At 39.6% G+C, this 27,178-nt stretch overlaps 1 protein-coding gene across 6 annotated transcripts in view; it reads right to left on the bottom strand.

Annotated features, from left to right (window-relative positions):
* Nucleotides 1-12,645, bottom strand: part of PCMTD1 (protein-L-isoaspartate (D-aspartate) O-methyltransferase domain containing 1) — an 80,812-nt gene extending 68,167 nt beyond the window's left edge. For 2 of the 6 annotated variants that reach the window (XR_005241099.2, XM_038000519.2), the window contains exon 1: nt 12,385-12,549. Coding sequence is in view for 1 of the 6 variants with exons in the window: in XM_008000600.3 (XP_007998791.2) it covers nt 12,385-12,569 (185 nt within the window). In the remaining 5 variants the exon portion in view is untranslated. Of the gene's footprint in view, nt 1-12,384 lie in introns of all 6 variants that reach the window. The other 4 variants (XM_008000600.3, XM_008000598.3, XM_008000604.3 and 1 more) reach the window with 4 other exon arrangements.
* Nucleotides 12,646-27,178: the final 14,533 nt, after the last annotated feature.

Raw genomic sequence — 27,178 nt, forward strand, 5'->3', positions numbered from 1 at the left:
ATTATGTGACAGTTCTGGAAGTCAGAAGTCTGACACACCGGTCTCATGATACAAGTCTCACAGGGCTAAGATCAAGGTGTTGGGGAGACTGTTCCTTTCTGAAGGTTCCTGTTCCCTTGCATCAGTGTCTAGTGCCCATCTGCTTTTTTTCTCTCTCTCGCCTCATGGCCCTCTCTTTCCTCCGTCTTCAAAGCAAGAATCATGGCGCTGATCCCTTTTCTGCTGTCTCTCTGGTTCTTTCACTCTGCCTCCCCCTTCCATTTTTAAGGACCCTTATGATTACACTGGGCTCATCGGGATAATCCAGGATAATCTTCCTATCTTAAACTGATTAGCAACTTTAATTCATCTGCAACCTTAATTCCCCTTTGCCATATAAGGTCACATATTCGCAGGTTCCAGGGATTAGAACATGGACCTCTTTGGGGGGCTACTATGCACCAACCACACTACCCAAACTTTGACTCCTACTCTTCAGGGTAATGCTGTTCCATAGGGAATCAGACACAATCCATCTTAAATATGTATACTGGCAGCCCAAATCCATCCCTTCTTCTCCCATTTCTCATCCAGCATACAGGTGAAGAAACAATATGGCAAAAAGATCAGCAGCAAGAAATATGCTTATTATTCCTTGACAGACGTGGAATTTATTTTCTCTTACAGGCAAATAATACAAGGTTATGTTCTTAAGATAGTCCAAAATCCTGTAACTGAAGCAATAACTATGTATAAACTAACAGAGCAAGAACATCCTGAAGACCCTGAAACTCAATTTTAAGTAGCAACTGGAAACACTGCAAAAAAAATGTAACTATCAATTGTCTGGTATGGTAATTGGTAACCATCAAGCCACACAATCATTTTCCTCTTGTTTTTTTTTAAAAAAAAAAAAAGAGTATGTTCAGTCCCAACATCTGAGAACAGTTTCACACAAAAAAGTTTTCATAATTTCTTTTTTTTTTTTGAGATGGAGTCTTGTTCTGTCACCAGGCTGGAGTGCAGTGGCACGATCTCGGCTCACTGCAACCTCTGTCTCCTGGGTTCAAGCGATTCTCCTGCCTCAATCTCTCAAGTAGCTGAATTACAGCTACCACACTCAGCACCATCACACTCAGCTAATTTTCTTGTATCTTTAGTAGAGACAGGGTTTCACCATGTTGGCCAGGATGGTCTCAATCTCTTGACCTTGTGATCTGCCCGCCTTGGCCTCCCAAAGTGCTGGGACTACAGGCGTAAGCCATCACGCCCGGCCAAGTTTTCATAATTTCTAGTATCTTACTCTATTAGAAGAAACTGTGCCTACATATAAACTTCAAGTTTAAAACTGTTTACAGTTCATTCCTAATTCCTGACCTTACTTTTAGGATAGTAGAAAGCTACCATACAGATTCATTCTGAGTGCTTACAGAAGTTCAGTTCAATAGAGTAAGACCCTGTATATGATGGTCCATACCTTTTCTTAGCTGTTGGCTTCCAACAGGATATAGTAGTAGATTCAAAACTGTCACTTCAATGCAGGAGGATTCCAGGTTGGGCCTCAAGAGGGAGCATCCTCTTTTTTTTTCTTTTTTTGAGACAGAGTCTCGCTCTGTTGCCCAGGCTGGAGTGCAGTGGCCGGATCTTGGCTCACTGCAAGCTCCGCCTCCCGGGTTTACGCCATTCTCCTGCCTCAGCCTCCCGAGTAGCTGAGACTACAGGCGCCCACCACCTCGCCTAGCTAGTTTTTTTGTATTTTTTAGTAGAGACGGGGTTTCACCGTGTTAGCCAGGATGGTCTCGATCTCCTGACCTCGTGATCCGCCCGTCTCCGCCTCCCAAAGTGCTGGGATTACAGGCTTGAGCCACCGCTCCCGGCCTGGAGCATCCTTTTAAAAACAGATTCCCCTGCAGGTAAACGACTTTTGTGTATCACAAAAAAATGAATGTGAAGATACACTAGATAACAAAATATTAACACATTTAGGAGCAGGACCTGATTTTCTTAATGCTCCCACAGTAGAAGGCACTACAGGGTATGAAAAGAAATCAGCAGGCCCTGACCTTTATAAATAAGCTTTGGGGTAACAATGAGAAAGAGATCCAGAATCAAACATATTCATGAAAGTCTGAACTCATAGCCTTTATTTTACCATTGGCCATTAACCTTTCTATGACCTACCTTAGTTTTAAGAATCAAATGAAATAATGTACATATTTCATTTGATTCTTAAAAATTTAATAATTTTTATCTAGCACCAAGTAAAACAAATTAACGTTACTGGTAACTGAAAAATACTCCTTTAAGATCCAAAGATTAAAAACAAACTAATGAAAGTCTTTATATAGTGCATCAGTTCTACAGTCTTAGCGAATTACCCAGCATAACTCAACCACTTCTTAGTGGCTCAGGGTCATTATGAGGAATATTATGATAATAGTATGCCAGGAGCACCTCAGAGACCAACACACACAGTAAAAGCATTCCACCATCTGGAATTGCTTTGCTCTCTCACTGCAGTAATTTCTCGTTTCTTTTTTGTGTGACTAGATGTTTCAAATCTGCTTTATTTTACACACAACTATGTTGGGTCTAATGTGACTCCACAGTCTGTCCCTGACTATATAGGACACATTCTCCTTGCTTTCCCTAGGCCTTTTGTTGTTATTGTTAACTCCTCACTCACTACCTACAATATTGGTAAGAGACCATGAGGTTATAAGTCCAAGTTTGGCCTCTACTGAAAGTGGATATTGCTTCTAGGTTAGTTCCGTCACTTTCTGTCAAGTGTTAATTGATCTCATAATCTCTGAAAAGTAGCATATGACTCACAAAATAATATATAACCTTTATTACTGATTATTAGTGCAACTACCATTAATTAAGCACTTACAGCATAAAGCTTTGAGGTGTTTTAAGTATATTAACACATTTCAGTCTTCATAAAATTTTTTGTAACAGCATTACTTTTAGAGATGCAAAATGAAGGAAAGGGATTAAATAACTTCCTTAACCTTTTACAGCTAGTAGGAGGCAAAACTGGGGTTTAGTTCTAGATCTATCTCACATTAAACCCTATTTCTTTCAACAATGTTGATTGCTGAGTCTGATACCATCATTTTATAGAAAATAAAGCAGATTGAGGAAATCGAAGTCACTTTGAATTTTAGCTCATGCATCTATAAAACAGGAATAACAGTACTTTCCTACCTCTTTGACAAGATGCAAAGTTACATGAAAATGTGAAAAGTATCAAATTTAACAGGGTCTCATGCTGACTACAAAATGCCAGGAAGCACCATTCCCACAGAAAGTGTCAGTTTTCCTGAAGCAGTACAGGGAATGCCATTTATATTATATTCTATGTGAATACACACACATATATATATTAGTGTATACACATACACATACATGTACACACATACATATATTAGTGTGAAGTGAATTAATTTTATTAAGTGCTGCCTAGATACAATAAAACCAGTGATTACTAGACAGTGATAACCGAACAAGTCCTTAGCAACAACAACAAAAAAAGCTTATATAAAGCCTTTTTGTCATAAATAATGAGGTAATTAAACTACTTTAAGTCCAAGGGGATTACCTCCCTTTCCTTTAAAGTCAAATCAACTGCACGAATGGTTATAATTCACAGATATTTATATAGATCATTGTAGAAATGCCTAAATCTTTCCATTTCTAATTTCTCTGGTTCATAAAAAAATAAAGGTTCAAATTACTCTATTTACAGGGAAAAGTCAAGCCCATTAAAATGGTTTAGATGCATTTAAAATAATTCTTTCACAATGGGATTTACAATGCATGTTAAATCAGTATAGAACACTGGTAGGCTTTTCCTTGAAACTAAAATTAGAGTGGCTGCCTTTGCATGTTCCAAAATTTGTTCTTATACAGTTGAGTATGAAGACTGACCAGAAAATTTTAAATCTGCTCTAGCCACCAAGAGACTATAATGAAAACTTAGAATACCAAGACTTACAGGAGTAACAGAGATAAACCATCCTTCTAAAACAAAGACTGTTTTGCATTTGCTTTTTGAGCTATGACATTTCTAAATAGTTCCTTCTATTCAAGGCCCAATATTTTAAATATGGACTACAAAGATATAATGATATGTAATCAGAACAAAACCTCTATACTACTTAAGCAATAGCAGTGACAGAGACGCACTGACTGATCCACCCACCAGCACACCTGTGGCTCCCATAACCAATACCTAAACACCCATGTGCTTGGCTGTACAAATGTAGAAATCCCCTAATAATGTTAAGCCAAGGCCTTACCACAACCTTGGTTACTTAAAGCACCACTTCCTAGCACAGATGCATCCAGGTCAGAGAAAATGTAAGCACTCACATTTTCCATTCTTCTATCACCAAATGCATCTGCCTTATATGGCAGCAAGACATAAAGCTGGACATTTCTCGTGGTGTTGTCATTTAACACAGAGTTCCCTCAGAATTAAAAACCATACAAGCCCTAGATGTTAACATCCCTGTTAACTTGTTTCTCCTTTTCTTTATCCGTATTTTCTAGTCTTTCCACAATAAATTTCTACTGCTGTTATACAGGGAAAAAAGCGAAATCAAATAAATGAGCTTTTACTTATTATGTTCACAATATCTAGGAAAGTATAATTGACCAAAGAGAGAATCACAGGAGCTCAGAAATGGGTCAGTGCAAATGAACCACTGTTAAAAATAAATCTAAACCATATGAACGTAGGCAGCATATACATACCACCCTAAAAATAAATGACATGAGGTCAGGCAAGGTGGCTCACTCCTCTAATCCACTTTGGGAGGACAAGGCAGGAGGATGGCTTGAGCCCACGAGTTTTGAGACAAGCCTGGGCAACACACTGACACGCCTATCTCTACAAAAAAATGAAAGAAAAAAAACACATTAGCCAAGCATAGTGGCACATGCCTGTAATCCCAGCTACTGGGGAGGTTGAGGTGGGAGGATTGCTCGAGGTCAGGAGGTGGAGGTTGCAGTGAGCCGAGATTGCACTACTGCACTCCAGGTTGGGTGACACAGCAAGACCCTGTCTCAAAAAAAGACAAAAAAAAAAAAAAAAACACTCAAATCCCAAATTTAGCATAGAATGTCTGGAAAATAAAGAGAATATATCATTATTCGATAAATTATATGCCACTATTTAAAAAAATACATACATATATATAGCTTGAGAAACCTTAAATGATCTGCAGAAATACCTGCTAAAACTAGCTATATAGGCTAAATAGGTAGTACCGTTTACACAGTAACAGTGTGTATTTACAGCCCCCTTGGATCTAAAGGAATTTTCACTATATATTTACCGGGTATCCCACCAAAACCTTCTTCTCTTGTTAAAGATTCTGACTTTTACATTCATTCCATTTACTTGTTATTCAATAGAATTCTGACATTTTTAATATGCATGAATATACTGTTTCTGTTTATATGTAAGTCCGAAAGGATTCATACCAAACTGTCAAAAAACCATTACCCTAGCAAACCATGAGGAGCAGACACGTATGATGGGGGCCTGCTTGTTTAACTTCATTTAATTTAGTAATTTAAATCTTATTTCTGTATATACAATCATTTTTCAATAAAAAGATTAATGACCACATAAAATTTTGTAGGCCACGACATTTCCTTCTAGATGACACAAAGGGATCTAAATTCAACCACTGAATAGGTTTCCTATGTTAAATAGAGCAGAATAGGCTATAGATCCAGACACCAAACTCCAGATACCAGGTATCCTTTCTAAACACTGAACGGCTAATACATGCAGGGCTGACCCTTGCCCGGAGTGGATCATTTGTCATGGCAGCTGCTACCCATCACCACTACCATCCCAACTCTTCCAACTCAACTGTTAATTATGGATTCTAGCAAATGTCTTCATATAACCCCATAGTTCTCTCCACTCACTTACACACTAATCATCAGGTCAGAAAAGGAACCAAAAAGCCCATTTCAGCTTTCAAACTTTATTTTCCCCTACAAGGAAAGACCGCCTACTTTTTACTTTTCTTCCTTCAAAGTGTTGTCACAACGGTTGTAATAGTCGGAAACTAAATGCTCATTAGTAGGGAATATAGTTAAATCAATTATAATTGATATACAATCTATAGCTGTAACTACATATAATATACTCTGAGGCTGAAATTTTTTTTAAGAATGAAGTAGTTCTTTATCTCCTCACTGTCATGTGAAAATCCAAGTGAAAAAACAGCAGTGTATCTCATCTTTATGTAAGTGGAAGAAAAAGAAATTTATTCATATTTCTTTGTACATACAAATAAAATAATAGTTTCTATTATATCATCCTAGAGATAAATGACTACTTTCCAAGGGGAAAATGGGAGGCTGTTGAAGACACATTTTCAGTTTATATATTTTTTGTATCACTTAAAATTTGAAACATGTGACTATATTACCTATTTTTAAAGTCAGTGAATTATTTTAAACTCGCTTACAACTTGTATCTTCAAAGAAATATTTATGATTAATATTTTATAAAGCTAAAGGCAGGTAGACTACAAACGGATTAGTCCTTGAATCAGTCTCATTCCTTTATGAGCATGCATTTTAACATTCCAAAAAGAAAACGTCTCTTCCCATCACCAAGATATCCTACGTTCACAATTCCTAACAGAATTATATTTTTACTTTATGAAGCAAGAATAATCACTTATTAGTTAGCTAAACTATAAACAATACAGGGCGCAATGGTAGATATAAGAAAAACCTGTAACTTCTGCATGACAACCACTAATATCGATAGATTATTTTAAGAAAGTCTGAAATTTCATATGAACTCTTCAGCAATGTAAGAATTATGTATAACCTGTGTGAGGGCATTTCAGCTGATTGTACAATTGGAGCTTCCTGATATCACCAAAAGAAATAAAACAATACTAAAATATAGACAGAGTTGTACTCCATCTTTCACATCTATGTAAGCTTAAAGAAACTATAAGATCAGAGAGTTTATGAGAATATTGCACTCATTAGAAAATTTGCCTGACTCAACAGCATGGAAAATAATTCACATGGTAAATCATTAATTTTTTAATTTATATACAGTACCAAGAAAGGATATGTGCACACAGAAAAACAACATTGATCTGTCTTAAATAAACAACATAATTACCTTATAATCTGAAAACAAAAAATTCATGATAGCCCACAAGAAATTTAGTTCTGTTATGGACACACACAATTAAAAATTCTAACAAGCTAGTGCATGTGTGTGTGAGACAGAAAGAGAGAGAGACACAGAGAGAAACTAAAATCAAATATACTGCTTAAATACCATTGAAAGGGGTAGTTTACCAGGGATCATTTTCATACTTATTTACCCATACTTCCTGAGCACAAGACACAAGGAACAGTAAGACATAGTTTGTGCTTCAAGCATCTTATATAATCCAATTACAACTGTTAGAGTACTCAAAACAAATTTAGAGTAAAAGGTATCATCATAGGTTAAACAGCTGTATGAATGTGCAGGAGATTTTACTACTATACTACACAGACTGGGAGGTGGGGGCTCTAGGGAAATATGGTGTACGCTGTATAAACTAGACTTTTACATGGAGGACTCCTAAAGGCAGAGATGGGAGAAAGAAAAAAATTCCAAGAAATGGAAATGCATGAGAAACAAAAAAAGTAAAGTAAAACTGAAGTTTACATTCTTTTTGGAACAGCTGCTGGAACATAAAGAATGTAACTTAAAGTTTAACTAAAACAAGAAATAAGTTTTGAAAGGGGCTCTGAAGTCAAAAGGGAACACTGAGGAACTCGGGCTTTCTTCCAGAGTGGATCAGGAGCCACTCGGCAGAGGTGCAGTGGTCAAGAACACAGACTTGCAAGAAGACATGGTTGGGATTCAAATTCCAGCTCTTCTACCTACTAACAACTCCTTCAAGATCATGAAGTTCCAATTTCTTCACCTGTAGAATGGGGATAATATAAATTAAAATAACCACATGAGAACAAGGGATTCAGCACATTGACTGACATAAAAACACCCAAGTGAGTTTGTTTTGTTTGCTTGTCATCAGGCAGGGAACCTGATCAGGACTACATTTAGGACAATTAATAAGCAGTATTCACAATGAATGGCAAACCAAGAGATTAATGTCTCTTGTGCATATGACTGCTGGAAGAATTGAAAAAAGCGAAATCAGGAACCACAATGCAGTAAGATGACCAAAAAAAAAAAATTCTAAGAAAAGGAGAGAGAGAAGAAACAAGGATGATTTTGAGTCTAGATGACTAAGAAAATGCTAAGGTCATTAATATAAACAAGGAAGAAGAATCAGGCTCGCAAAAGAAGTTTAATTCTGAATCTACTGATGCAAGATTACAAAATTACAGCTACTAAGTTGATCAGGGAGAACAACGTTGGTAAATCTGAAGCTTAGGAATTAAAACAAGGCCGATGATACAGAATTGGAAGCCTCAGCAAAAAGGGTGTGGGGAATGAGCAGTTGAAACCATGGATCTGTGTGGGATTGCCAAAGGAGAGAACGAATTCCAAAAAGGAAAAGAACTAAACCTAAGGTAACACCTAAAGGCAACACCTATCTGAAATTCAGGAAGTGAGAGAGAAAAATGAACAAAGGCCCCAAGAAGGGTGAGTTGGAGGTGCCAGTTTGTGAAAGTCACCAAGACAGACCTTGACAGCATTTCACATTCTGCAGCTCTTTCAATGCTCATTATAACTTTAGATTATAAACTGAGCTGACTTCACCAATTGATAATATGATTATCATAAAAGGTTTTTGAGTCTGCAAGTTACTGAAGAGTGCTCAGTAGAAAACACAGAAGAGTGTTTTATGCAAATTAGTGTTTAAGCCCCAAGAATATTTTAAGCTCTAGAAATCATACATGATGCATGTCTTGTATCAAGACATAATGTTGATTTATTTCTGGCTACCCATGCATATATGTTTCAAAAAGGATTTTCAGGTTAAATTGGAAAATACGCTATTTCTTCCCATCAGCAATATCTCTCATTAATTTTTGCGAATATACATACACATAGTGTTCGATTCCCAACCCTTCCCCACTTCAACAGCTGAAAAATCTTACCATATTCTAAAAGCGTCTTTAGGGGGCTGAAATATTTCTGTGTCACCTAACTATAAAACCCACTCACATCCAACATCCAATGTTAAGTTACCGAGAGATAATCAATGGCAGATACGCCACTTAGGCATGAATCCAATTACCATCCTTAACAACTGCCAGTAAAATGTCAAAGCTTTTCCTATATTTTAGTTTCTTCTCAAATACAGATTACAACTGACCATGCTTTATTAATTTTAGTATTTGTCCCATTTATTTATTTATTTATTTATTTTTGAGACAGAATCTCACTCTTTTGCCCAAGCTGGAGTGAAGTGGAGCGATCTTGGCTCACTGCAACTCCAACTCCCAGGTTCAAGCAACTCTCCTGCCTCAGCCTCCCGAGTAGCTGGGATTACAGGTGCCCACCACCACACTCGGCTAATTTTTGTATTTTTAGTAGAGACGGGGTTTCACCATGTTGGCCAGGTTGGACTCAAACTCCTGACCTCAGATGATCCACCTGCCTCGGCCTCCCAAAGTGCTAGGATTACAAGCGTGAGCCACCACGTCCAGCCACCACATTTCTTCCAACTATGTAGTTGCCACATCTAATGGAAAATGAAAAAAGATTAATAAACCACAATATTATGCCTGTCATTATGCATTTTAAGGGACTACCAAATATTTTTAAATACCAAGAATGATATAAGTAAATTTTAATCTTTTTAGACTTTTTTAGGGCCCTCTTGGTATTCTTTCTAGCACATTAGTTTACAAGTTCAACTACATTCATAAAAATGTTTACTGATGTGAGATTATCCTTCTGAGTTTGTAAGGAATACGCAGCTGAGAGCTACAATTTACAATAATATCCCAATTTACCATGGCACCCAGCAGTGTCTAAAGTAACACAAATCCCCATCTTCTTGGTTAACAGCATAAGATCAAGGAGTTTAAAATTTTAGTAATATGCCACCAGAAACCTCATCTAAAAAAATACCATTATCGTTTCACACTATATTCTCTAGACTATTTTAAATGCATGTGATTACATTCATGTAGTTATTTTGTAAGGAACATTTCAAAGAAAGCTGAAAAAAACTGTAAGGGCAACAATTTTATAAGGCAGTTTTCATTCACAGGAGGTAAAACAAGAGCAGAAAACACAGGTTCCTGGATTAAGTACTCCTGAATATAAACACGCACTATTACAAAAAAAAAAAAAAAAGCCAGTGGGATCTTGAGCAGTTTTCTCTCTCAAAGCTTCTGTTTATTACTCTATAGAATGAGAAGTTATGTTGTTGTTATGAGAAATATATGAGCATATTATGTTGTTACTCTATAGAATGCCAGTTATGTTGTTGTTATGAGAAATATATGAGCATATTATCACCAAAAATAACTAAAATGTCACGGATATATTTTATTCCTTTCAAGCAGTTTCTAAATAATAAAATACTACACAATTTGGCTTAAAATTTCAGGCTATGCATGTTTAGAACCTGACGTTGTTCGTGATTATCTTCCTCAGTTGTTCTTTCCCTGGAAGCTAGCACCAAGATGAACACACAGTACATTTTTAATAAATATAGGCTAGTGATTAAATTAACAAAGCCTCCAGCTCTTCTGCACACAGAAATACAGCATACAATGGGGATTACCTATCTTTCTGTCTTACTTAATAGTAGGCAGTATCACCCTTCCACTTCCAGTTTACTCCCTATGGCTTACTTACCAAAATATTTAATCCCCTTTGCTTTTTTTTTGTCTCAGGCTAGGGCCATTAGCTTTCTACCTTTCCTACCTTACCTTTCCTTCACATATTAGCTACTTCATGTTAAAGTAATGACAAGTGTTCAAATGACCATATGGAATTAAAATTTACTTCGAAAATATGAACTCAAAAAAAACAAAAAGTAAACTAATTCAGCAACTTTATGTTTTATGGAGTCATCCAGCCTCATGTAAACTACCATTAAGCAGTATGTAAACATTATTACTCAACCTGCTTAATACGAAAGTAATCTCGTCGGGCCTCCGACATTCTGAAAGTTTTGCCACACTGTTTCAAAATATTGGCTTGTAGCCCTTTTCAAAGCTACTGATTACTGAAAACTTGGCAACCATGTTTAACAATAAAGAAAAGCCTTCCCCGAGCCTACGTAGATTGGATTCTCTAATACATAGTAATAATGTTTTCAAAAAGAATGAGGCGAGTAATAAAATGGAGGAATATCCATGATGCATTGTTGGCTAATAAAACGTTATACTGTACTATATATGATCCCAATCTTGTTTCTAAAGCACACTCATTAAATGCACAGAAAAAAAAAATTGTGAATAACTACCCACCACACTTGGAGACTGGCTAACCTAGGTAGTAAGAAGGGGAAATATGGGGGAAAGGGCTCGAGAGAGGGCAGGTTTCTTCATTGTTTGGCTGCTTCATTTTTTTCTCAAACAGCACGCAGTACTTTTGTAATTAAAAAATAATAAATGGGGGAAAAACACTGCTAAACGCATACTTTTTCCTCCCTAGCACATTCTTCTGATTTGTAATGTTAAAAATATAGTTCTAGTTTCTCGATTCTAAAAAGAGCACACACGAAAACAAAATTAGAGAAGTTCCAAAAAATCTTGGATTTGCAAAATTACTCCCTCGGGTTCTCCCCGTGGGTCCTCTCCATGCCGGTGTCTGAAATCCCCCAAGCAAAACGCGGGCACAACACTCCTCCTGAACGGTAGTAGACGCTCACAAACACAAAAAGAGCCCTGGGCGCCTGCAATAACCTCTCAGTCCCCTCCCAGCCCCCGAGGCTTCCCCGAGCCTACGTACATTGGATTCTCTTCCTCCAAAACCAAAACAACAGAAGTCACTGGGCGGATCCAAAACGGCCCTAAGGGGCCCGCGTGCATCTCACGACGCCAGCCTCGGGACTCTGGTCCCCAAGCCCAGGTCAGAGCCGAAGGACGGACCTGACGACGCGGCGCCCCGGCCTCCCTCGGGCCCCCGACCTCCCCGACCCCAGGGACCCCGGCTCCAGACCTCCAGGCTTCGCTGGGCCCCTTTCAACTCTCCGACCTCCCGAGTCCTCTGCCCCCGGTCCGTCCCTCCCTCAACCTGCCCCGCAGCCCCTCCGTTTCCCGGCCCCGGACCTGCCTGTCCTTAGGTCCCCCTGCCCCCGACTCTCGGCTGCCGTCCCCGTGGCTCGCTAGCCTCCGAGCGTATCCCAGTCGCCCGCCCGGCCACAGCACGCGGGACGCGCACACCCCACGACCCCGAGCCCCCGCTGGCGGCAGCGTTACCTGTGGCGCGGGCAACGGCGCGCAGGCCAGACGCTAGGACTCGGCGGGGTCCGCAGCAGCCAGACGCCGCCACCACCACAATAACAACAACACGGACACCACCGCCGAGGGGAGAGGCGGGGCCCGGACCTGCGAGTGGAGCAGCCAGAGCTTCCCGGCCTCCGGAGCCGCCGGAGACAGAGCATGCGCAGAGAGTCACGGGCACGGGGGCAGCTCCCCGCGGACGCCAAAGTCAACAAGGCCGGGAGACGCCCCCATCTGGCCCCGCCCGCTCAGGGCTCGCTCCACCCCCCAAGCCCAAACAACGCGAGGCCTTGACGGGCCAGAAGACGACGGCTGTAGGGGAGATCCCGCGAGAGCGTGGCCTCCACCTCTCCTCTCCACCCCCATTTCCACGTTCGCGTATCAGCGCTGGGGTTCTGGCTTTTAGTGGTCTCAGAGCTACGTAGTGTCGGGGACTAGACGCAGGGTCTCTTTTGTGTTGAAGGACAGTGTCTTACGATGTGGGAGCGTTTTTGAGGTGTATTCCTGGGTTTGGAGGCGAATCCCCAAAGGTTACCGCCACAGAGACTTTGCGGAGGGCGCTCACTGGCTTAGGTGAAGAGCGAAGGCTCAAGACTGTGCTGTTTTTTAGTGGCCCCTTGGCGTCCAGAAGTTCCCCCGAGCGCCCATCGTATGCACTCCCGCCGCCTGTGCCCCGCCCTACCTGTCAGGCGCCCTCGGGCCTCAGCTCGGGGACGCCCGGCGTGGCCGCCTTCTCGCGTCTTGCTGACCCGGGGCTGGGGCGTGTGCTTCTCCTGCAGCGGACGGAAGATGCTGGGCCACGCAAGTTTCCCTGGGCTTGGAAAACCACCCCAAAACCCATTTCCAGAAGGAAAGGGTGTTGAGGAGGAGGGATAGAAAGTCGAGAAGAGGGCCAGGCGGAGTGCCTCACGCCTGTAATCCCAGCACTTTGGGAGGCTGGGAGGGGGGTGGCGGATCACCTGAGGTCAAGAGTTCCACACCAGCCTGGCCTAGGCCTACGTGGTGAAACCCTGTCTCTACTGAAAATACAAAAATTAGCCGGGTTTGGTGGCACGCACCTGTAGTCCCAGCAACTCGAGAGGCTGAGGCAGGAGAACCTCTTGAACCTGGGAGTGGGAGGTTGCAGTGCTGAGGTGGCACCATTGCACTCCAGCCTGGGCGACAAGAGCGAAACTCCATCTCAAGAAAAAAAAAAAAAGTCGAGAAGAGGAAAGGAGACATAGGGGCAGGCGAGCCGGGTAAACACTGCCACTAAGGATCCTAAGCAGTGAACATGCTGTTCGTACTTGTAAGACTCCTAGCAAACTGCATTTAATTTTGTTCAATTAGTTTTAGTGTACATAAAGGCATGTCTTTTCCAAAATACTGTAATTTTTGAAGTGTTTTTCTTTCTTGCTCATTAATCTTTGTGCGTTTCTTTCCAGTCTCTAATAGTAGGTTGTGGCATGATTTGCTTCCATCATGTGAATTCTGTTGGGTTTTGATTTTCAAATAGGAGAGTGAATGTAAGCTGTCCTTATAGGTTACCTAAGGTAAGTTAGAATTAGAACGTCTTTACGCTAGGGCTACTGCTTCCCACCATAACCAACCATCTGCAAAAGCGTTCAGAAAGAACATGCTAGCAAGGTCAAAAGCTTCAAATCACGAAATAAAAACTTGAAAACAAGAGCAAAATTGTTGCTGAGGCAGTCTGCCATTTAACTCTAAAGCTTCACTTTATTTAAGTATGAGTGCATATTCAGTGGGCATTGAGCTCCGAACTGTTCAAAATATCTGTCCATCTGCATTCTGAAGTAGAGCTGCGGGTCACACGTATTAGCTCCATCTTTGGATTTCTGCCTGGACCCAGGGCACTCCTAACCGTTATGGAATCATATAACAATCTTACAGGATGAGTTTTCTGCTAGTCCAAGCAGAAATTTTGGCACATGAAAACATCTTACCACGAACAAAAAAAGTACAAATGGTAATAAGGAAAATAGCTAAAATGATTAAACAACTCTTACAACCTTTTCCTCTGTTTTCTCTACATTTTTTAAAAACATTTCCCTTTACTTTCTTCCTTCTGCTATGGGAATTTTTCAGGGTTCTAGACCTTTTTTCTTGTCTGCGGCTGTAAAGTTAAACACGGGTCATTTTTTAAATAAGACTACTAGTGAGTACCTTCTTAATAAACAAGACCAAGTGCTACTCTTGTGGGTGAGTAGTTGAACAGCAAGTAAAGCACTCTATCAACTCTGTAATTTTCCTGTGGTAGGCACACCCCATCTCCACCTTCACATCTTTTCTGATTATGCCTCCATACTTTACACACATAATTTACTTTTTTTTTTTTTTTTTTTTTTTTAAGAGACAGAGTCTTGGCCGGGCGCAGTGGCTCAAGCCTGTAATCCCAGCACTTTGGGAGGCCGAGACGGGTGGATCACGAGGTCAGGAGATCGAGACCATCCTGGCTAACACGGTGAAACCCCGTCTCTACTAAAAAATACAAAAAACTGGCCGGGCCAGGTGGCAGGCGCCTGTAGTCCCAGTTACGTCGGAGGCTGAGGCAGGAGAATGGCGTAAACCCAGGAGGCGGGGCTTGCAGTGAGCTGAGATCCGGCCACTGCGCTCCAGCCTGGGCTACAGAGCGAGACTCCATCTCAAAAAAAGAAAAAAGAGAGAGAGAGTCTTTTGCTCTGTTGCCCAGGCTGGATGCAGTGGTGTGGTCTCTGCTCACTGCAACCTCTGCCTCCCGGGTTCAAGCAGTTCTCCTGCCTCCCAAGTAGCTAGGATCACAGGAGCGCACCGCCACACCCTGCTAAGTTTTGTAGTTTTAGTAGAGATGGGGTTTTGCCATGTTGGCCAGGCTGGCCTCCAACTCCTGATCTCAAGTGATCCACCCGCCTCGGCCTCCCAAAGTGTTGGGATTACAGGCATGAGCCACCGCGCCCGGCTTCTTGTATGTGTTCCTACTAAATTGTAGTCATGAAAGTTGAGCACATACCCAGTATGCTCACTATTTCTCTCCAGGGCCTGATACAGTGGCTGCTACAACATTGATACTCTGCATTTGTTGAATGAGTAATTTAAATTTTAAATTATCATCTAGAATCATTTAGAGATTTATTTAGACTTTGATAAATTTAGATAGCCCACACACAATTTATTCCTAGAGTTCTTGATACGTTGTTGCAGTCAGTTTGGTCCTTACAACAGCAATAACACTGTAATAACTTTAATTCTTCGTACCAGATTGCTTCACTTTTATTATTAAGCAGAAAATACCCAAAGTAAAATTGAGCTATTTGGGACTCCTTTCAGAATACTATGTAGGCCGAAGCACTGTTGTATCAGAAGTGCTCTGTTACTTGAATTCATAAGATATTCAACAAATAAATACTTACTAAACTAAATGGTATTCAGCATACAGCTATTCTCACCATGCTAGGAGTTTATATTTTTCATATGTGTGGCAGTTAGCACTGGTGCATGTTTCCTTCAGCCTCAGAAATGGAGGTGTCTGCGTGTTGCCCAGATCTACCTTGAAACTTGTAGTTGCTTCCTAACACCTAGGTTGTATAATGGGACTTGATTATGTTTTATAGAGCCAAGTCTGGTCCGTGAGGACTGAAAGGATTTCCTCATCATAACTCTAATTTGGCCTGCAATGTCTGGGGAAAACCCAAAACTAAAATCTGACTAAATATGGTACTGTTTTCTTCTGCAGTTTGATTTCCTTGTACCATTTTCAGTACAGTTAAATTCATCACCACCCCCACCTCACCATCCCCCTCCCCCTGCAAAAAAAAAAAAAAAGAAAAAAGAAAAGCGAAAACAGAAGTGTTTTCTCTCTTAAAGAGAATTGTCTTTGGCCAGGCACAGTGGCTCACGACTGTAGTCCCAGTCCTTTAGGAAGGGAGAATCATTTGAGCTCAGAAGTCACAAGATTTCAAGATCAGCCTGAGCAACATAGTGAGACCTCATTTCTACAAAAAATTTAAAAATACCTGAGTGTGGTGATGCATTCCTGTAGTCCCAGCTATTCCAGAAGCCGAGGTGGGAGGATTACTTGAGCCCAGGAGTTAGTTACTAATTGGATGTAGTCTGCACAGACAGATTTCATTTTCAGTGTTAAAAAGGTCAGTAATTTCTGGAATATTCACTTGACAAATAATAGGATTAAATGTATCTTAAATTGCACATACAATCCCTCAAATACATAGATTCCAATGCTAGGATAACCTTCCAATCAAAGGAAATATAAATTATCAACAAAATGAATTTCTTTTAGAAAAATAAGCATTTATAATTTATGGTCTACAGTAAGCAAAAAGTGAATTTTAACTCACAAATTAAAAAATATTAAATTTTACATATACATTAAAAATATGTTTATCCACAGTTTTGGTGCACTTAGTTTACAAGCAGAAGTTTTTCTTTTTCTCCACTCCATGATTCTTTTTTTTTTTAAGCAGAATTTTTAATAAAGGAAAGTTATCTACATAGATCGAGCACCATATAAGAGTAATTTTAAAGAATCTGTTCAAGTTCAATAAACATTTTCTGACACTGTGATAGATACTGAGGATATTGAAATAATACATGATGTAGCTTCTGTCTTAGTAAACTTACATTCAAATAATAGAAGGTGGAAAGTGACCCTTGACATAATAGTAAGAGTACAAATAAAATACTGTTGCTCCATAGTAGTGTTCCATGGCAGAAATCAAATTTGAATCAAGCTTTGAAATTTGAATAGAATTTTTGAATTATGGAGACAAGAGAACAGTTATTTTAGGGACATAGAATATAAAAGAATAACGCTTACATAGGTCATTTGTTTTCAAAGAGCAGAGATTAATCTGCTTTAGCTAGAACATAGAATGCAAAAAAGGATAATAGGAGATAAGCCTAGAAAGGTAGACTGCAGCCAACCTAATGATGGTCATTAGGTTGGATGCAACAGGCAACAAGGAGCCAAAACTTAAGTGTTCACTTTTATGTAAATATAGCTGACCCAAGTACCTTATATTAGAACTAAAAATTATGCTGTATATAACTATTACTGTAGTTAGGTAAAACTATTTCAGAGTCCGCTGTGTGTGTTTATGAGTGTGTGTGTGTACATATTATATGTATGTATGTGTTTTTCTAAGTATGACATTTGAATTCTGAAATGAAGATGAAAAAGGCTTTGGTCAGTAAGCCTATCTTCCTTGGTCAGATACTGAACCACAGTAGTAAGTCCAGGCACTGAAATGATAATTCATATGTATGGATTCTTCTTTGCTCTAGGTTGATGAACACAGCAATTATGAAGACTTGACTAGAACCAACTGATCTTTTTTTTTTTAATTCCACTAAATAAAGTAGTTTGCTAAAAATAAGAGTAAAAGTAGGAGCTGTGACAACAAATTCATTCTTAGGGCAGAACAGACTATTAAATGAAAAATCCTAAAACAAAAGCTAGCCTAGATAATGAACATGGGCTTTTTGTTGTTTTGGGGTTTTTTGTTTTTGTTTTTGTTTTGTTTTGTTTTAGCAAAAATATGTCAAAATGTTATTTAAATTCTATGTTCTTTCAAGGAGATATTTACAGAAAGTGATCCACACCGAAGTCCCTGGAAAAGTGTTCAGTGTTACCCAACTTGAAGGTCATGGCTAAGTGATAAATGTAATCTAAAAAACACAGGTGGTTGGATCACACTGTTTCCACTGCCCCTGCTGCCAGGACTAGCTATAAATCAGTGTGTAATATGATCAGCATGTATTGCAGCTATCCTCCCTCCTTTCTTTTCTGTAACCTCAGTAAGCAGTGCCCTCAAGCTGCCTGCAGCTGTGTGGGTGCCCCCTCTATGGTATCATCCATGCCTTCTCCATCAGTGCTGTCCTTTGACCCCATCTTTCTTCTCCTTATCTGCAGTGTGTCCTGCTGGACCCAGGACTCAGCTAGAACCCATGTTAGACATGATTTTAAAAAAAGTTAATGACAAGATACTTAATACATGAAATCAGCTTTATTTCCTTCCAGGAATATTTTTATTTAAACAATTCTTTAAAAATCTACAATTTTTACAAAGGAATTAAATAATGATGTTCTATTATAGGGAATTTGAGGCCTCAGGAGTAAGCTAAGGCTAGATTGTTTTAGGCAGGAGGACTTTCTGTGTTCTTAGCTTCCCTCGGTTTCTAATTAAAAGGCTGAAAAATGAGATACATCTCTGACATAGTTTATACAGTTGGGCTCCCACATCCGAATCAACCAACCATAGATGGAAAATATTCCCCCAAAAAATGGATAGTTGTATGTATACTAAACGTGTAGACTTTTTTTTGGTCATTACTTCCTAAACAATACATGCTGAATTTCCTACCAGAGACAAAAGTTTCAGTCTTATTTTTTATATACTTATATCTTAGGCAAGACTTTAATAAACCAAGAAATGGTTAATTTTAACAAAACATATGTTAATATACCATTCATGCCAGTGCATGAATTAGCTTACGGTTTTTATTCCTAGCTACTGTTTTTTTGTTTTACTTTTTGGAGACAGAGTCTCACTCTGCTGCCCAGGCTGGAATGCAGCGATGTGATCATAGCTCACTGCTGTCTTGAACTCCTGCGTTTAAGCGGTCCTGGTGACTCTGCCTCCTAAGTAGCTGGAACTACATGCATGTGCCACATCATGGAGCTAATTTTTAAATTCTTAGTAGAGATAGAACTCTCATAATATTGTCCAGGCTGGGCTCAAACTCCTTTCCTCAAGTGATCCTCCTGCTTCAGCCTCCCAAAGTGCTAGGATTACTAGTGTCAGCCACCGTGCCTGGCCCTAGCTACTGTTGTAAGTTCAGGAATATCAAAGAAAAAAAGCACCAGACAGCCAGGCATGGTGTCTCACACCTGTAATCCCAGCACTTTGGGAGGCTGAGGCGGGCAGATCACGAGGTCAGGTGATTGAGACCATCCCAGCTAACACGGTGAAACCCCATCTCTACTAAAAATACAAAAAATTAGCTGGGCCTGGTGGCAGGCACCTGTAGTCCCAGCTACTCAGGAGGCTGAGGGAGGAGAATGGTGTGAACCTGGGAGGCGGAGCTTGCAGTGAGCCAAGATTGCGCCACTGCACTCCAGCCTGGGCAACAGAGTGATGCTCCATCCCCCCGCCAAAAAAAAAGAAAAAGAAAAAAAAAGGCTCCAGACAAGGTAAACAGGAAAGGAAGACTTTATATAACATTTACATTGTATTAGATATTATTAGTAATCTAGACGTTATTTATCATATATGGGAGGATGTGCATAGGTTATATACAAATACTACCCTATTTTATTTCAGGGATTTGAGCATCCAGATTTTGGTATCCAAGGGTGGGAAGTCCTGGAACCAACCCCTATGGATACTGATGGGCAACTGTATTTTTTTTTACACTGTTTTCTTTTCCCCTAATGTATTTTAGCAGATAGCCAATTGTACGATTCCTTGCCTTGGTGACGTAATGAAGTTTTTGGCAGGGCAGAAAGCAGGCTTTTCTTGTACAGCAATGACCCCATATTCCTCCCCACACTGTAAATGGAAAAGAGGAATATGGATCCATTGACCTGTAAAACAAGACAAAATCTGTTTACCAAACAGTATCATAGCCACCTGCTAAACCTCAGGGGAAAATGGATGCATGCTACACCTAGGGAGGCAGGAGTTTTCCACGTGGGGTTTCCACCTTTGCCTCGTTTCCTCATGCCCCACATATAGAATTGAATATGCAGAACCTCCAGAACTGAAGGGTCCATCCCAGCCAGAACAACAAGCCTCTCACAACCAACAGCTTATGACCCACAGAGCCTCCTCAATGATTTGACCGTATGTGAGATTCCAGAATATTTTAATCATCCTGTAGATAGGAGACCTGAGAGTGTAACTCAAAGAAAAATTTCTCATTTGTTTCAAAAATGTTTCAAAAAATATGAGCTTAAGGTCAAAATTTATTATAGAAAAAAATTTAAATAATTAGAATATACTTGACTCACCAGATTTTCTAAACTGAGCTATCCTCTATGACTAGGCAACATTACCTTATGATCTAAAACTTATACAATCTGTTGTGGTTGTTTAATGACATTCCAACACGTCATCAGAAAATATTCTTAGAAAGCTGTCTGGTGGTCAGGTGTTCTCAACACCTCGACTTTTGCTTGCCACGTACTTCAGATGACAACACAGTCTGGTTTGCCCAAGTCAGTCCCAGTTTATGACTGTTGTCCTGATGTAATTACTAATGGTGTACCAGTCATTCTCAGAAGCATCCAGGTTTGGATGATAAATTATATAGATATATAAATTATATATAATTTTATATATAAATTATATATAATTAATATGTATAATTATATATATAAATTATATATAATTAATATGTATAATTATATATATAAATTATATATAATTAATATGTATAATTATATATACACATATAATTTATAAAAATTATGTATATATCTATAATATATGCAGATATAATTTATATATCTGTAATATATATCTATATATTATATAGTTATAATTTTTGTCATTAAAAATTATATATATATCCCTAAATATAATTTATATATTAAAATTATAACATATCTATATATCTTATATGGAGAGCTATTCTATATATAATATATATGTATAACTATATAAGTTATATAGAGAGAGATGTATAATTTATCCTCCAAACCTGGATACTGCTAATACAGAACTCATTTAACTGTATCAGTCTGGATGGGCTAGATTATGCTGCTCTAACAAGTGGCACAAAACTGCAGTGGCCTATCGTGGCAAAAGTTTATATATCAGATGGTATTCCAGGGCAGCTGTCCTCCATGAGTTGGCTTAGCACTTCTGACACCATCATATTGACATGTGCTTTCTATTGTTGTTATGACAGAAAGAGAGCTCTTGCAGTGTCTTATGCCAACAAATAAGTGATCCTGCCTGAAAATGGCACACATCACTTCTGTACACATTCATATAGCTCACACTACCTGCAAAGGGACAGGTACTTTTCCCATTTTCCAAGAAGAACAGAATATGAGTATGAAAAGTCCCAGTGCTACATATTTAAGCAAGTAGCCACATACCAATGAGATTATTTATTGTTAGAATTATGAAGCTGAAAAATGTATTCTTATATGGGCAGATAAATTCCTTTGCCACTACCTTAGTCACAATCTTGGTAATGATAAGTCTTTGAGGATCCTAACTTAAAACAGTTCTTACAGTCCAGATAGAGTTTTTACAGTTTTGTCACCAAACGAGGAGCAGTAGCAAAGAAGAAAACAAAATGCAAAACATGAATCAAGATCCTTTTAAAAAAACAGGAATAATAAAAAATAAAAGTTGTAAAACAGAAATGCATACTTCATAAATATGTGTATTTTATAATCCCCTAACTTAAATAGTACTCAGGAATAAAAGACTGTAAGGTTTTTTTTGTATTTATATATTTATTTTTGGGACAGAGTCTCAAGCTGGAATGCAGTGGCACAATGTTGGCTCACTGCAACCTCTGTGTCCTAGGTTCAAGCAATTCTCCTACCGCAGCCTTCTGAGTAGCTGGAATTTCAGAACCCCACCACCATGCCCAGCTAATTTTTGTATTTTTAGTAGAGACGTTTTGCCATGTTGGCCAGGCTGGTCTCAAACTCCTGACCTCAGGTGATCCACCAGCCTTGGCCTCCCGAAGTGCTGGGATTACAGGTGTGAGCCACTGCGCCTGGCCAAAAACTGTAAGTTAATTCGTGTACATGCATTAATAGTCTATTATACATCTCTTGGGAAAATTAACTGTTTATGACTGTAGAGACAAGTTCTTTGTTTCAGTAGAAAACTATAACACCCCCTTGTGGGTTACCAGATTCTAGTCCTGTACGTTGACTTTGAGCTATTTTTCACCTCTTTGTAACCTACATAGTTTTGTTGCCTACTTGTAAATGGTACTGGACTCTGCTCTTTCACAAATAGTATCAGTCTTTATCAAATTTTCAATTCTTCTAGTTTCCTTTAATATCTGGCTACCACTCTCTGAAGTTTCTGATTATTCCTCTACCTTCCTGACTTAACTAAAATCTGCCTTTCCAGATCCTTATTGGGACTCTAGGTTGTCTTGTAGCTAGTCTTTTCTCCTAGATCTGCAGAAATCCTGCAAGATAAATTTCCAAGCGCTCATCATCACAAAAGATCATGTTAGGGCATCCTTCATGCCCAGAGCTACTGCTCTGGAGGCCGCTCAGGAAGTTCACTGGAACTCCAGCTTCTGCCACACTCTGCTGCAGGAAATAGCCATGATCGTGACAATCTCACCAAAACCTCCCTGCGGTCTGTGTCATCACCAAAATGTTCAAACTGCAAACCAGAAATTGGTTTGCAGTGGCAGTTGGATTGCCACTGCCATCCTTATTCCATCTTCTACAGGTGCTTCAAGCCTAAAGTCTGGAATCACCAGCTGGCTTCATAGTCTGCTCCAACAATTAACTTTTGTTTTTCTTTTATTTTCATAGGAATACCCTTCATTAAATGCTCTTGCCATCCAACAAAAAGTCTTTACTGCAAGTCTCAAGAGAATAGCTTAGCTTTTCCTTGATGAACAAAAGGCAGCCAACTTAGAAATGGACTTATTGTTTAGAGGAAAGAAAAATGTCTGTTCTTTCCTTGAACAAGAGAAAAGACTGACCACACTTTATTTATTTGTGTGTGTGTGTTGTGTGGTTTTTTCCTTTTTTGAGGCGGGGGGAGGGGACAAGGGCTCACTTTGTCACCCAGGCTGTAGTGTGGTGGTACAATCAGCTCACTGCAGCCTCGAACTCCTGGATTCAAGAGGTCCTCCCACCTCAGTCTCCTGAGTATCTGTGACTACAGGCATACTACACTGATCCTGGCTAATTTTTTTTTTTTTTTAAATATACAGATGGGGGTCTCACTTTGTTGCCCAGGCTGGTCTCAAACTCCTGGCTTTAAGTGATCCTTCTGCCTCAGCCTACAAAGCAATGGGATTATAGGCATGAGCCACTGCACCCTGCTTGACCAAACTTTTGTGACACTCAGCCCTCTTCTTGGCTAGGCCTCACATTTGACCTGCTGGGCCTGGTTTTGCAAGAATCCCCACACCCTTGGTACTTGTATTAGTCTGCTCAGGCTGCCTTATGGCAAAATATCATACACTAAGTAGCTTAAACAACAGACATTTTTACACAGTTCTGGAGGCCAAGGACAGTTTGCTAGCATGGGTGGTTTCTGGTGAGAGCTCTCTTTTTGAGTTCAGATGGTTGCCTCCTCACTGTGTTCTCACATGGCCTCTTTTCTGTGCACCAGCGGGGACAGAGAGTATGTCTCTTCTCATAAGGACACTAATCCTAGTGAATCAGGGCCCTATTCTTATGATCTCATTTTAATTTTAATTTTAAGTATTTCCTTACTCCAAATATAGCCACAGTGGGAATTAGGGCTTCAGCAAATGAATTTGGGTGGGGAGGGAGGACACAGACATTCACACTATAACAATAAATCAAGTTCCCCTTAGTAATTTTTCATCCACTAACACCTCACCTTGCCCACTGGCTATAAATCCCCAGGTATCTGGAGTTGAGTTCAGTCTCTTCCTTACTACAGTTGTCTTGAATAAAGTCTACCTTGCCTGTTTAACTTGTCTGTTACATTTTTTTTCTTTGATAATCCTGCACTTAAACAGTAGCCAAGGCCAGGCATGGTGGCTCACACCTATAATCCCAGCACATTGGGAGGCTGAGGCAGGAGGATCACTTGAAGCCAGGAGTTTGAGACTAGCCTACGCAACATAGCAAGACCCCATCTCTGCTAAAAATGTAAAATTAGCAGGATGTGGTGGCACAAACATATAGTCCCAGCTACTCAGGAGGTGGAGGCAGGATGATTGCTTGAGCCCAAAGGTTCAAGGCTACAGTGAGCTACGTTCATATCACTGCATTTCAGCCCGGGCAACAGAGTGAGATCCTGTCTCCAAAAAAAATTTTTTTTTAAATTAAAAACAATAGGAATAAAAACCGTAAGCTAATATATATACTTGCATTAATGGTCTATTAGCATCTTTTGTGGAAATTAACCATTTCTTGGCTTATGAAAGACTTGCCTAAGATATTAGTATGTAAAAAATATGAAGCTTTTTACTCTGGTATGAAATTGAGGATGCTTGAAATTGTAACATACCTATGATCAAAACTCCTCAGTGAAAAGTCTTTCCCAACTAGACGTGAAAACTATTGCCCAACTAGATATCACAGGCCATCTGCTATGATGCAACAAAAGAAAATATAGTCTAGCTAACTCTTATACCAAATAGTTGTTGAGTGTTGGGATAGTATTTGGTGCTAGGAAGAAGTTGAGGACATATATAAGACAAAGGCCTTAACTCTCAAATGCACTTGAGAGTGCCTGAAAATACATGTATAAAATCTTTCCATCTGTATACGGTAAAGTAAAACAGCGTCACAAAATCTTATTGGTGTATCAAAGGATTTCAGTATTTTCTGCCTCACTATTAAGAAAAGTATGGATAGCCAAATAAGTTGTTTAGAATGGTGATATCATTTATCTCATACTACCCAGCAAATGCTTTTTGTAAGGGAAAACTAGACTGAAAGAGGTGAGTGCCTCTTTTAAGCCAGGATTAATTATAAGTAATATGGGCAGAGTCATGTTAATCACATAAAACCAGACTAGCTGGACTTAGAAGGAGATTAATATTCATAATGACAAGGAAAATCTGAAGAAATCTTGCTACAGACAGTATTATATTTATGAAGTAGTCAACCTGAAGTGGAAGAGCCCACCATCTTTTTCCTCTATCCAAAGAAAGATTACAAGTCTTTCTTTTTCTTTTCTTTTCTTTTTTGTTTGCTGTTTTGAGACAGGGTCTTGCTCTGTTGCTCAGGCTGGACTAAAGTGGAGCTTTCACAGCCCACTGCAACCTTAAATACCTGGGCTCAAGCAATCCTCCTGCCTCAGCCTCCTGAGTAGCTGGGACCACAGATATGTACCACCACGCCCAGCTACATGTCTTTGTTTTAGGGGCAGCAGAAACCTGGGCAGAGGAGGAATCCTGATATACAGTTCTGAAACAAAGTGGCAGAATTTGTAATACAGAAGAAGGATCTTGTGACTGGTATTCTGTTATCCACAAGAGTAAATGTTCCCAAATAAATAAAACTGGGATATGAAATGGTTGGGTGCGTGGTGCCTGTCATGAAAAAAAAGGTCTAGATTGCAAGAGTAATATTGGAGAATTTTGGAGATGTTTTACAACCAGAGAATAAAAGACCATCCTTTTGTCTGACATGGTATAGTTTTGTGCCCTTTACATACAACGAGAAAACAAAAGCTAAATGAAATCATAGATCCTGATCCTCCAGTGCTTAGATACACTTAATTTAATTTTTGAAATACTTAAGCTTACATCAGAGATCATTGAGTATTCACTTGGGGGAAACAGAGGAAGCAATGGCTCACCCCTGTCAGAGAGGATCAACAACCTGCAGACATTCCTTATTATGAGATGGGTAACTGGAGTCTGCTTACCCTACTTCCAAAGCTTAAATATTCAGCAGTCAAAAATTGACACAGAGCTGTACAAAGGAATTGGAAACATTCATCTTTTTTTTCATTACAGTATTTCAAGCGTATAGAATGGGACTTAAAGTGAAATACAATAGCCCCTTGTTTGAATCCACCCACCCTTGTATCCACTCCCCAGAATCAACAAGTTTTAATTATTTCTGCTTTTAGTCCTATACTTCTATATCTCTCTTACTTCTTCTCTAAATAAGGTGATTATGCCATTCTTGCTTAATTTACCAACTTGGTTCATTAATTTTTATCAACTTTAGGCTATTATGAGAATTTAGATTTAATGCCCCCATTCAGTTTTATCAGCATTTTTTTTTTCTTTTTTACCTTTGTAACTTTGGCATTTACCATTGTAACTCAGTACCATGTTCCGTTTACAAAGACAGACTGTCCCTACTCTGCAACTGAAAAATGGGCCGGGCATGATGGCTTATGCCTGTAATCCCAGCACTTTGGGAGGCCGCGGTGGGCTGATCATGAGGTCAGCTGTTCAAGATCAACCTAACCAGTATGGTGAAACCCTGCCTCTACTAAAAATACAAAAATTAGCCAAGCATGGTGGCGTTTTCCTGTGGTCTCAGCTACTTGGCAGGCTGAGGCAGGAGAACCACTTGAACCCAGAAGGTGGAGTTTGCACTGAGCCAAGATTGTGCCACTGCACTCCAGCCTGGGAGACAGAGCAAGACTCCATCTCAAAAAAGAAAAAAAAAAAAAAGGAAAGAAAGAAAAATGGAAGTGTATTCCTTCGATTCTCCTTCCACCTCTATTCTGTCTTTCCATCTCCCAACTTTTATAAGCTGTGTTTTGCTTTTGTGTATCAAAGTTGATCATGATTATGTTCTGTTCTGCAACCATAGCTCTCTGCCATCTTACTATGTAGGGGTTTTTTTTGTTTTTTGTTTTTTTTTTAATTTTTTGTAGAGATAAGATCTTGCTCTGTCACCCAGACTGGAGTGCAGTGGCACGATCATAGCTCACCGCACCCCCAAATTCCTGGGCTCAAGTCATCCTCTACCTCTGCCTCCCTGAGTAACTGAAACTGCAGGTACAAGCCCCCACACCTAGCTAATTTATTATTATTATTATTGTAGAGACAGGGTCTCACTATGTTGCCCAGGCTGGCCTCTAACTCCTAACTTCAAGCAATCCTTCTG

Source organism: Chlorocebus sabaeus, chromosome 8 (assembly GCF_047675955.1).
Source record: "Chlorocebus sabaeus isolate Y175 chromosome 8, mChlSab1.0.hap1, whole genome shotgun sequence".
Taxonomy (NCBI): Eukaryota; Metazoa; Chordata; class Mammalia; order Primates; family Cercopithecidae; genus Chlorocebus; species Chlorocebus sabaeus.